Source organism: Strix aluco, chromosome 14 (assembly GCF_031877795.1).
Source record: "Strix aluco isolate bStrAlu1 chromosome 14, bStrAlu1.hap1, whole genome shotgun sequence".
Taxonomy (NCBI): domain Eukaryota; kingdom Metazoa; phylum Chordata; class Aves; order Strigiformes; family Strigidae; genus Strix; species Strix aluco.
This window is the reverse complement of record NC_133944.1, coordinates 22,884,008-22,896,306: the sequence shown is the minus strand read 5'-3', so window position 1 is coordinate 22,896,306 and position 12,299 is coordinate 22,884,008. Positions and strand designations below refer to the sequence as shown.

At 43.5% G+C, this 12,299-nt stretch overlaps 1 protein-coding gene across 2 annotated transcripts in view; it reads left to right on the top strand.

The window, feature by feature from the left end:
* Nucleotides 1-12,299, top strand: part of PSKH1 (protein serine kinase H1) — a 38,378-nt gene that overhangs the window by 788 nt on the left and 25,291 nt on the right. For both annotated transcript variants that reach the window (XM_074839363.1, XM_074839364.1), the window contains exons 2-3: nt 1,020-1,179; nt 2,303-3,334. In XM_074839363.1, coding sequence (XP_074695464.1) covers nt 2,390-3,334 — 945 coding nt within the window. In that variant the 5' untranslated portion in view covers nt 1,020-1,179; nt 2,303-2,389. The remainder of the gene's footprint in view (nt 1-1,019; nt 1,180-2,302; nt 3,335-12,299) is intronic.

Below are 12,299 nucleotides of genomic sequence, written 5' to 3'. Positions count from 1 at the left end.
AGCTTCAGGTTCTGAGAGATTTAATTGGTGGTGGAAGGCCTGCTAGGCCTTGGGTGGGTTAGTCAGGTAGCTGACAGTCCTTGTCCAGAGGGACACCCTCAGGTATTAAACTGTTAAGGCCCTGATGTTTTCAGAGAGGTGGAGGATGCTTTTGAATCAGAAGAGCTGAGGTGTTGCCCTGCTGAGCCACAGGATGCAATGTGCTGGTTGTCCAAGGAGGGAAGCAGGTAGACATTGAAGCACACAAACCCCATGTTCCCTCTCGCCACTCACAACTGCAGCTCAGATGTGATGTCCTCTCAAATAGTTTGGCATCTGCTGAGTATGTGATTTCCTGCTCAGAGGGGGCCCATTTCTCTAATACCTTAGTTCCTCCTCCCAAACTGTTGGTGATTATTGCACAGGAGCGTTTCCACCTGCACTGACATGGGGTTAAGCATTTTGTGGCTGGCTGTGGCGTGCAGCTTGGGTTCTGTAGGCTTCACCAAGACCCTTACGCATATGAGGAGGAGTCATTGACATACTGGAAGTTGATGCCTGATCTCAGTTAATGTTATTAGTGGATTTATATACGACATTTTCAAGCTCAGCGTTTGGCCCTCGGTTTTGTTTACGTGTGGGACATTTTACATAACTGCTTCTCTGTGTGGAATTATGCTGTTTGCGGATGCTCTCATTCCATTTCTCTGTTCACTTAATATGTTTTAAGGTACAATAATGCTGGGAAAAACTCTGTGGGAGGCATTACTCAGGACTAGCTGTAGTATTTTATTTATTTTTTGTCATGATACTTTAATCTGAAAGAACACCCAGTTATGGGATAGCCCTTGGTGAAAGTCAGTTAAGATTTCTATGAAGCTGCTTTTTATTTCTACTCCTTGCACCTTACTATAGGCATGTTTGTGCACGGTTGGTGTGCTTGACTTTATGGTACTGCCAGGAGGTCTTCCATGAGAAGTTACTTTGATGATGTCTGATTTTGAAATTGAATCTTAACTAAAGCCTTGTTTTCTTTCCAGATTGGATGTAGAGTCTAAACTTCTTCTGGGTGTCCCTCTAAAACACTTATTTCTCCACGTAATTCTCCTGATGGAAGATCAACCGGGGTTCCCGTTCTGCTCTTTGTGCTGAATAATTGCTTGGAGAGGTGGTGAATGAGTGAAGACAGGCTTGGTGATGGTAAGGCGTGCGATTACATTTCAAGGCTAACAGCTTTTCTGTAGCCTTCTGTGAAGGCTCAGGCACCATATTGATGGGCTCTGAGCCAAAGAGTAGAAACTAAAACTGCTTGGCTAACTGCCAGAGCACATACAAGCAGTTTCTCCATCTCCTAGCCAGTCATACTGTTTTAATCAGCACCTAAAGACTTGTTGAAGTGCCGCTGATTTGGTTCTACTGGAATACAGCGTGATGAGCAAGACCTCCCTTTGCTCTAGGCTGGAACAGCTGGTAGAAATTCCCCTTCCTACATGCAGCTCCATATGGAAAACCAGAAGTGCCATTTGGTACCTGAAGATGCGAAAGAAAGCAAAGCTGAGTCAGGATGTTAAAATATGTCAAAGCCCACCTTGATTTCTTAGGGTTTGTAGGGTGATGGAATTGTTAGCTAAAAGCTGCTCTGGTTCAATAAGGGCTGCCTTTTTGCACGGGATGCAGTGAGTTAATCAGTAAAATGCATCTTAAAAAAAGTATGCCTCTATCTCCGTATTCCCTGCCTCCTGGGCAGTTTCCTTGATCCCCAGGAGCACGGTAGTGAGAGGTTTAAGACACTGGTACATCTTCAATATAAAGCAAATCTTAGGAAGGTTTGTTAAATGAACAAGTTGCTGAGATACTTTATGGAGTTTCTAATGAAAAATTTCTAAACTGTAAGATTCGGGGTGGCTGCTGTCTTATGAATTTGAGCAGATTAAACAAAATTAAAGAAAATGCTTGACTCTCTCCTTAATTGGATTTTTATTAAGCAATTGGGCTGGACGAGATGACCTCCAGAGGTCTCTTCCAGCCTCAGCCATTCTGTGACTGTGATTCAGTCCTCCGCTGGGAATGTAAAACAAACTACGCTTAATAAAAAGAGATACTGTTTGATTTTCACAGACATCTGTTCTGTCCGTGAGTGTGTTTTGTGATGAAAGCAGCAAAGCCCTGCGCGTGCTCTGTAGTACAGTACAGTGGAAATCCCAAACTCTTAGTTTGTGGTAGCATGGCTCCATTGAGACGTGAACCACTTGCATTTTTTTTCTGTTTGAAACTTTACTACCTTGATTTCTGTTTATCTGTTTCTTCTCATTCTTTTCCTAAGGTTCAAATGTGGGAATTGCCCTGGATGTTGTTGCTGCTGATGCTGCCCTGGGAAAATGCCTTGATAGGGAATTAACACCATTCAGTGATGGGCTGTGGGACAAGCAAAGTGCTTCCCGAGCCCCCTAAAGATGTACAGCTAGACCTGGTTAAAAAAGTCGAACCTTACACAGGCCATAATGACATATACAGGCATTTCATCAAAGATGACTGTGGGGCTGTCATCAAAGCTGGCTCTCCCTCACCTCCCCGTCACGCTAACCCGTATCCCGGGAACCACCTGCCTGCCCACATGGACCAGCCCGAGCCACGCAAGAACAAAGTGGCTAAATACCGCGCCAAGTTTGACCCCAGAGTGACAGCCAAGTATGACATTAAAGCCCTGATCGGGAGAGGGAGCTTTAGCCGCGTCGTACGGGTGGAACACAAGGCTACCAAGCAGCCCTACGCGATCAAGATGATAGAGACCAAATACCGGGAGGGGAGGGAAGTGTGTGAGTCGGAGCTTAGTGTGCTACGGCGGGTTCGGCACACCAATATCATCCAGCTGATTGAGGTGTTTGAGACACAGGACCGTGTGTACATGGTGATGGAATTGGCGACTGGAGGAGAACTGTTTGATCGAATCATTGCTAAAGGTTCCTTTACCGAGAGAGATGCTACACGGGTGCTGCAGATGGTGTTAGATGGTGTGAAGTACTTGCATACGCTGGGTATCACGCACCGGGACTTAAAACCGGAGAATCTGCTGTACTACCATCCGGGAACAGATTCCAAAATCATGATTACGGACTTTGGACTGGCAAGCGCTCGGAAGAAGGGAGACGACTGCCTGATGAAAACCACGTGCGGGACCCCAGAGTACATTGCTCCTGAGATCCTGGTCAGGAAGCCGTACACGAACTCTGTGGACATGTGGGCGCTGGGTGTTATCTCGTACATTCTCCTGAGCGGCACTATGCCCTTTGAAGATGACAACCGCACCCGCTTGTATCGGCAGATCCTGAAAGGGAAATACAGTTACTCAGGCGAGGTGAGTGTGCTGAGCCTTATGATGAGACAAAGTCAAGCAAGAAGCTCTCCCTAGGTGGGTCTTTGTGATGACCAGAAGCTGGCTGTTGTGTGCAGCGTGGTAACATTACCAGGGTTAACAAAAAAAAAAAAAATCTGTGATTCTGGCTTTTAAAATCCTTTCCTGTTTTCTGTCTGCTTTCCAAAACTGCTTCCAGTGCAGCATAGTGAGGTCCTTTAAAAAACTGTGTATCTAAAGAAGGGCTCTCTTCCTGTAGAACAGAAAGGGAGGGATTGACAGAACTGGGATGCTTGTGGGTTTCTAGCTGGGAAGACCTCCATTGTGGTAAGCTGCTGTTTGATGCTTCACCGCTGGAACTTGTGCTAGGAAATGTAGCGTGTACATACCTCGTCTGCTTTTTGATACAAATCCAAGTGTAGTCTGAAAAATACCTTTGCTGAAAGACAAGGTTATGGCAGACAACGGGGCACTTGCTTCTTAAATCTGGAGCCATAAGCATTTCTGAAATCAGTCTGCATTGTCTCCTGAGCTTAGTGTGTGACAAAATTGAGGATCGAAGGGTAGTTTTCTTAGATAACTATGGAAAGAGGAACCTTTGGGAATAGATTTTAAGCAGAAGATGGGTACCCCTGCCCTCCTGGAGTCCCATCACTCAGCAGAATGCCAGGTGCCAGGCTGACACAGCTCCTGCTAACTTGCTTCTGGTCATAGTGGGAGATCTTGGTTACCAGCCAGCTCCTTTACCAGCACAATTGCCAAGTGTAGGCATAAGCTCACTAAGAATCACACTTAATAGAAAGTGGGGGCATCCAAATTTGCAAGTCGTGCTTCTGCCTCTATCCCTCGCTGGAAATATTAAAAAAATGAAGCTTTTATAACCTCTCTTAATAAGAGAGGAAAGTGTTTAGATTCCTCAACACCATGACTTTGTGAGATGAAGCCCACTGGGAAAGTGTTAATGAGTGACTTAAGTTTATGATTCTGAAAAGACAGTGAAATAGCTGTCAAAAAACCAGAATAAATCAATGGTTGTTCTCATCTTTTTGGGTGTGACAGGTATGTTGGCATTTTAATGATGGATGGAAGGAGTCTAACATGTTAAGTTTTAAAACATATTAAGCTGCTTTAGGATTGTGTTAAAAATAAATCACACTCTGAAGGATTTTCAGAGGTGTCAGTAAGTCTTTTATACTTTAAAGCCATCAGGCCAGCTTGTGTTAATAGTTGGAATATCCAAGTTAAATGAAGCTAAGGAATATTAGTGTTTGCACGGGAGGTCACCGAGGAGAGCCCAGATTTGATATCTTTGTGAATCTTGTTAATTCTTCCCCTGAGTGCTCCTCAGAAGGTCCCTGGTGTGCAAAAGAGACACAAAAGCGGGGAGTCATACACCACCAAATTTGGCACTTTCTTAACCAAATGTGTTATTTCCTTCAGAAACTGAAGCATTTTATCAGCTGGTTCTTTGAACTCCAAGCTTCAGCTGACTTTGGCAGCCTTTGCTTCTTTTGTTAACTCGCTGTGTTAATGTGATTTGTTAACCAGTTGCAGAGTTTTAAGGATGCAGTTGGGTTATCCTAATGCAGAAGGAGATTAATTACCAGCAGCACGTGCCGTCTGCAGAGTCACACTGAAGGGCAAAGTCCTAGTTACCTAGTTTACCTTATAACCAGTGGTAGTAGCTATGTTAAATGATTTTTCTCGTGTGAAAAGGCCAGTTAACTCTGAGGCTTGCTGCGTGGTGGAAGTCATTTGAAGTGCATGCACCTCCTTGTAGTTTCTCAGTCAGGCTGAGGTAGGCGCTGCCTTGGCTCAGCCTGGGTGTTGGCCTCTAGATAGCAGAGTTCAGAGCTTTCTAGATTCCTTGTCCAAACTCAGGTTTGATCCTTTTTAGCTCACTCCATTATGTTTGTCTTGGCCATTCATTTTTCTCCTCTCCTTCCAGTTGTTTATTTTGAAAAAGCAGTGTGGTGGCTTGGGGGATTTTTTTGGTGAAAGTTCTCCCTTTTATTTTGCTTCTCTAGTTCTGTGTCGGCTCCATGCCTCTTGGTGCCAGAAGGTCAGTGAGGCCACTGACTTTTTTTTTTCTGCTTTTTCCCTTTGGGACCTGCTTTTATTCTTAACCTCTCTAACATTCTGTGATAATGAGTTCCATAGTTTATTTACAAAACACATGGAAAAGGCCTTCCCTTCTCTTAGTTTTTATTTGCCTCTGCTCATTTAACTGGTATATTTCTATGTACATCTCCTTAATCCCCATTACTTGAGAAACTAGTGAATAACTTCTCCATGTCCAGCTGTCAGTTATCTTTATACTGCTTTAGATTCCTTCTTTTTTTGAGGCTGAAGATCCATCTGTGCTTCATGTCTCCTATGGAATATATTCCATAGATCTGATTTTTGCTGTTACCCTTCTCTAGGCTACTTGTAATCTTTAGATGGGGTGATACATGAGCACCATGGCTTTGTGTCATGGCATCAAAAGGCCTCTTCTGGTTGTTCACTACTTCTTCCCATAAGATTTCTGATACTGTATTTGTTTCTTTGACACCTCTGAGCCTGTGGCTGATGATGTAGAGAGTCCACTGTGACTCCGAGAGGTTTCCTGAGTGTTAATAGATGATTTGGGGATGTCATGGTGCCTACATAATTTGGTGGATTCCCCTCAGTGCATGAGCTTGTGTTTAGTGACATTGACTTTTGTGACTCATTCGACTTTATCACTTGCTATTTTTACCTTTTTGCAGATTTTTTTATTAAGTTTAGCATGCTATCCAGGACAGGTTCTGCCCGTTACTGTGAAATGTGGTAATTCTGGAGTCTTAGAAGCAAGTGGTGGGATACAAGTTTGACACGTGATAAATGATGCTGATGATACTGAGCTTTTGAGGTTAAAAACAAAGCTGAGGAAGTAGTGAGAGACCTCATGATAAATTGGCTGATGGCTGGTGTGGACAAACTTGATCTGGTCCCATGGGAAGATGGGTGGTTTGAATTTTCTGTAAATGATGGTGGGCCCTGAAGGTGCTTCTTGCTCTTCAGAAGAAACAATTTGAGGTTAAACACTTCTAAACATCATGTTGATACTTGTGATCAAAAGCCAACTGACATTAGGAATTAGTGTTGCTATTGCAGGTGTCCTTGCTGTCCCATGCCTATCATCCACCTGTGTTTGAATGTTGAGCGCAGTCCTGTTTCCCCCAGAATTAAAAAGCAGTGGAAATAATCAAAGGTATGGGCTGGCTTCCATTTGAAGAATGAGTGAACAGAGTAGGGCCCTTCCTCCAAATAAATAAATATTTGAGTGAGGCCTCTGACCAAGCTCAGTACAGCCATAGGCAGAATAGGGAGAGTGAATAGAGAGCAACTGTTTTGAGAGTGTTCCCTGGGGTAATTTAATCTGATGTTGTCTGGTCCTTGTGCCAGAACTGAATTACTTTGAGAAATTTTGTGACTTCATTGCGACTAGGGCCGCTGGAGGCTTGTAGGTTGTGTACACAAAAGCAGCACATGTCACAGAGAAAGTCACAGACTGTGTATTTGGAAAGTGCCCGTGCGCAAGCCTGAAGCATTTTACTTGTTATCCCACCACAAATTAGATACTTAAGGAGGTTGTTGTGGATACTGTGTGTTACATGAGTGGTTGTTTTGGAAAGCTGTAGATGTTTTACTGCTTGGAAAGCAAATATGTGTCAGCCTGTATTTTTTGCCCAGATGCTTTCTATTGTTCTAGAGTCAGAGAAAATGGATGCTTTAATTTACCAGTGTAATTAAGTCTATGCCCCTAAATTGCAGGTGTGTTTGACTGTAGCCAGGTATTGGCAGGAGATGCAGTAACAGGCTGCCCACTTTGTGGATAAATTCTAGGTGAAAACAAAGTGAGCCGGAGATTTAGAGATGTCTGGCATGTTTCCCACAACCTTGCCAGCTTTCTTAAAGCCATCTTCTGGACTTTTAAATGCTTCCAAATTTCAGATGTTCACAGGAAATTGCTGCTCTTTTTGTGTTATGCTGGAAGAAGTGGGAGGATGTCAGAAATGAGGCTGTTGATAAATTTGTCAGACTAATGGAAATGGCAGGAGCTGTAAATCCTGGATTATTTGGAACAAGAATGGGCAGAATACTTGACTGTGTTGCAGAAGGTGTCTGTCTGACAGATGCAGAAGCAGAGATTTCATGGGAACAACTGCCTTTCTTCTCTGTAATGTGAACTTTGGAGATGGGAAATGGAAGAGAAAATGTTAAAAGAAGTTCGTGAAGTGCACAGAGGTGACAGCTTGAGCTGTGTGGCTCAGACAAGTTTCCGTGGGGAAGGAGGGAGCTGTCTTCCGAGCTACATTGCCGCACCGTGTCGTGCAGCGGCAGTGCTGTGAATTTGCTGCGAATCGGTGCCGAGTCCCACTTTTTGAAAGGTCTGTCCTCAAAACCTGGTCAGAGAGGACAAAGCTGTATTGTGAGAGGAATAAAAGCCAAGGTGCACGCTGACCTGAGAAGCAGCTCCATCTTCTTGAAAAACAAGTGAGCTCATGTCCAGCTAATGTAATTGCTTTCTGGCTGGGACCCTCTTTCCACCGCTCTCCTGTTCCTGGAGTGTGAGGTCTGTTTGAAGAGGCTATTAGCAGATCAATAGGAGAGGTCTCCCATAATAGGTTATTCAGGTACTGCTGACATCACTGCTCTGATTATCCCTTGTATCTCCTTCTGTACTTTCTGAACTGCTTGGAGTAATGGATAGGGTGAGGAATGAAATAAAGCTGTCTTTGTAACTTTGCATACTTTTTTTCTGAGCATCTCTGAGTAAGGGTTACGTGGACTATTGAGACTGCATTTGCTGTAGCCTGCTACAAAGTCATTCTTTTTCACTTGTTTTGTTAGAACTCACTAAAAAGAAGATTTGACAATATTTTAATTGAAATCTTGGGGATAAAACTGATTTTTGGGGATCTCTTTGTAGCTTAAAAAGTGGTCTGAGGAATAAAGCTGGAATTCCATTCACAGTTTCCTTTGAATTTGAAAGTGCAGAAATGAACATTGGACCATCGCTATCCTGCCAGGACAGGCTTGCTCTGGTTCTATTTCAAAGCTTGTCCTTCTGTTGAATACTGATACTTTCATGTTGCTTTACACACCTGGGAAACTTGCTGGAAGAAGTGGGAGATAATATCTGTTACGGTTAAATTGAGAAACTGAGCTAGGGTGTGTGGATTGTTCTGGTTTTGATTACTGATCTGGGCCTTGTGGTGTGTGTTCTTATTCATAAAACAGAACCAGCTTTTTGTGGTATGCTCACCGTGGGTGAGGTTGGTGTGTGCTGGTGTGGGAACAGCTCTTAATCAGTTTAAAACCAAAAAACTTGTTCTAAATAATGGTGCCAGTGGATACATTGATAAATGTGATGTAAGGAGAGACATGTTTGATAGCGGAAGGAAGCTGGGCATTGCTAGTCTGTAGGAGCTCTGCAAGGGACTTAGCAGCCATGCGGAGAGATGATCTGGTTTTGTGTGGCTTGCTTAGATTTTTCCAGTGGTGTTTAAGAAAGTTCCTCACCAAAGGCTCTTGAAGGAACTTTGCAGCTGTTAATGCAATAGTGGCCTTCGCATGGATCAACAGTTTGCTGAAGATAAGCATGAAGTTGAACTACGTGGTCAGTTCCACGGGGAAGGAAAAAACAGTGATGTTTGAAGGATCTGTTCCCTTCTGCCCAAAAGCCATCAGGACAAAGTTTGCTAACGAAGCTGCATAGTCGCTGATGATAGAGTTCTTCAGATGGTGAGAACGAGGGCTGTGGACCTTAGAAGTTTGTCTGAGTTCAAGGAGTGACTGGACGAATTAATGGAAGACAAATCAATGAAGAGAATAACACTAAAAAGTCCCAAGTGTGGATAAAGAGGTCCCTAAGCCACGAATTTTTGAGGCTTGAGTGTATGGGGGCGTGGTGTTAATTGCAACATAGGGACTGTTTTCCTGGGCTCTCCCTCTGTATCTGCTGTCGGCTGATGTTGGAGATGCCACACTGGACTGGCTAGACCTTTGATCCAGTAACCTGCAGTCCTGTTAGAGGTGCTTAGGCTTTCCTTCACTCATTTCATCCCTCAACTGGGGCATTCGTCCACCCCCAAGAGTTACTGAGCTGGGTAATAGGCAGCCTGCAGAGCAGGCAGTGCTCTGAGGTTGTGTGTCCAGCATTTGGGACACCTGCCTGCGTGCCGGAGGTGTTCAGCGCTCCCATCGGACGTGGATGGAGCAGGTACCGCACGTCTTGTGCGATTTTGAGTTGTGGTTTGGAGGCAGTGTTATTTCAACTGAGTTTGAGAATCAGAAATCAATCCTAAGGCTTAGCAACTCCCACGGGCTAATTTTACTTGCTGCATAATACTCTTTTGAAACAGCTAGACATGTAAAAAGTGAGGAGGGTAAGCATTTCCAATTAAATGGAAATGTTCTTGAACTCTTTAATTATGACCTGATGCTGGAGTTCCCCTGTAGGTAGGTGAAAAAGCAGGCAATGTGTACAGACTGAATGGTAATAAAAAGTGCATTTTGCAGATGATAAAATTAGTTTAACTTCCCCTTCTCCTGCAGAAATGCTTTTTTTTTTTTCCTTGGAAGAAATGAGTCTATCTTGACATTATACATCTATAAAGGAAAACGTGGTGTGAATTGCATTCAGCTTGTGACTCTGCCCTTCTCTGCTCAGTGACTCATTCAGATTTGAAACATGAACGCAGAACCTATCTAGCTGTCCTGCCTGGCTGGCTTGCTCCCTGGTGATATGATGGCTTCATTCTCTGACAGCTCCCCTTGCTAGTTAGTGTTGCTGTTCAGAGTTCTGCTTACTTACTCTTTGCACTCCCAGCAACATCCCAAGATGCTGTCGTCCCTGTTGTTTCTGCTGTCAGAGGTGCAGGGATGACAGCAATTTTGGTGATGGCTGCTAAACCCCCTGTCTAAGCGTTTAAGCGGTTGTTTCTGATCCCATGAGCATGCAGTTCCTTTCCCCACTGACTTCACATGGAATATAAACCCTTCCGTAGTTTTAGAAACTAGTGTCTTTCACGTGAAGGCATGTTTAAAATTGTGTCTCCTTCAAACCCAGGATTCTTTTGAGTCTTCACCAAAGTCTTAATTATCAAGGCTTGCTCATTCTTCATTTAAAAACTGGCATTTTCTCTCTATCTAAACAGCAAACCCTTCACTCAGGCTCTCATTTTAAGTCTGAACCTTTGCAGCATCCCTTTTTCCTGACAAGTACATTTGTGCTCTGTTCTGACATATGCGGGTCTCTGCTGTGTGTTTTTTCTATAGCTTGTTTCCTTGCCACTTCCACCCAGATTTCTTCTTCTCCATCTCTTTATTTGGGTAACCTACACTTTCTACCTAGACTCTTTTGCCACCTAGGTTCACCCTGTGGCTGCTTGTTAGCAAAACCTAGGTCTGTGGCTGCTTGTTAGCCAAGATTGTAATGCTGAGAGGGAGTGCTGTGGTCTGTTAGACTGTCCCTGACATGCACGGCAGCTTCCTAGGATAACCAACAAGACTGGAGACTTGCTCATAAACATGGGTTTTAAGTGGTCGCACTATGGAAGAATAAGTAAGATGCACATTAAAATAATGTAACAACTTTATAATATTTTTTGTAGCGCTGGCACCTTTTGAAGTTACATCAAGTCAAATAAAGAGCACCTATTTCTAAATCTATATGCCATTATCTGTGATAACTTTATGAAGAAATTGATGGCATTCATGAATTGGTTCTGCTTTTTATTTTACGACAAACTGACACTCTAGTCCATACAGCATCAACAAACAGTTAGTCTGGCTTGCTGCAGTACAGTGTTGCAATTCCTACCACCGAACTTAAAATTATAGGAAGATTTAGACACAGTGACCTCAGCAAGTCTCTGGTCCAAACCCCTGTTCAAAGCAGGGCTAAATTTAAAGCTAGATGAGGTTGCTTAACGCCTTGTTCACTTAAGCCTTGAAAGCTTACAAGGGTGGAGATGTCACCACCTCTCTGGGGCCTGTCCCGGGGCTGCCCCAACCTCGTGGGAAAAGTGCTTTTCATTACATCCAGTCAGAATTTATCTGGTTGCAGCTTGACAGTCACTACTTGCTTTTCCACTGAGACATTTGGTGTGGTGTCAGCCTCTGAGTGCCCTGACAGTACTGGCAGTTAAATCCCAGCTAGTTGAGGTTCTTCTGGATGATGGGCCTCCCCTCCCACACATCAACACTTCCTCCAAATCTTGGTCAAAAGTAACCAAGAAGCAAGTACTAAAAATTTTAATGCTGAAGAGAAATTTGCAGCACAAAGAACCTCAGAGCAAACCAAAGGAGAGACTTAATGTGCAGAATTTGTGTGTGCATAGCATTTCCTATTTCTCTTCTTGAACATTCAGCATCTTAGCAATCATCTATCCTAGCTTGGAGTTGGAAGCTTGGAACTGAATGCAGGTATTGAGTAAACTCTGCAGATACCACTATAGATAGATTCAGGCTGGAAGAATGCACTTAATTACTTAAAAACCAAGTTATGCTAGTAGAAGATGAGTGGAGTAGCGTGAATAGTGTTCCCATAATAACTCGGTCCATGTAAGTAAAGAAACGAAACACTTTCTCCCTGGAGAGAATGGGGTAGAGCTTGAACCCAGGCTTCTTCTGACTCAGTTGGGACCTGGATACTGAACTGCCTATTCTTCTCCAAAGGGACCTATCAGTGATTCTATTATGAGGACTGTGGTTGGATTTTCTATCAACTGACGAACCTGTTCTAAAAAAGGCACAAGCAATAAAAAGAAACAGCGATTATTCTTGGTAACCTCCTTCGCCTAAAAGTTACGGATGAAAATGTGTAGTGGCAGAGACCCACAGGAAAAAAAACAAGCAGCCCAACTTTCTTTTTTGCATACTTGTGTTTTAGTGTAGAAACTAATTTCCTGTAGGAGAAGGGAAAAAAAATATACTT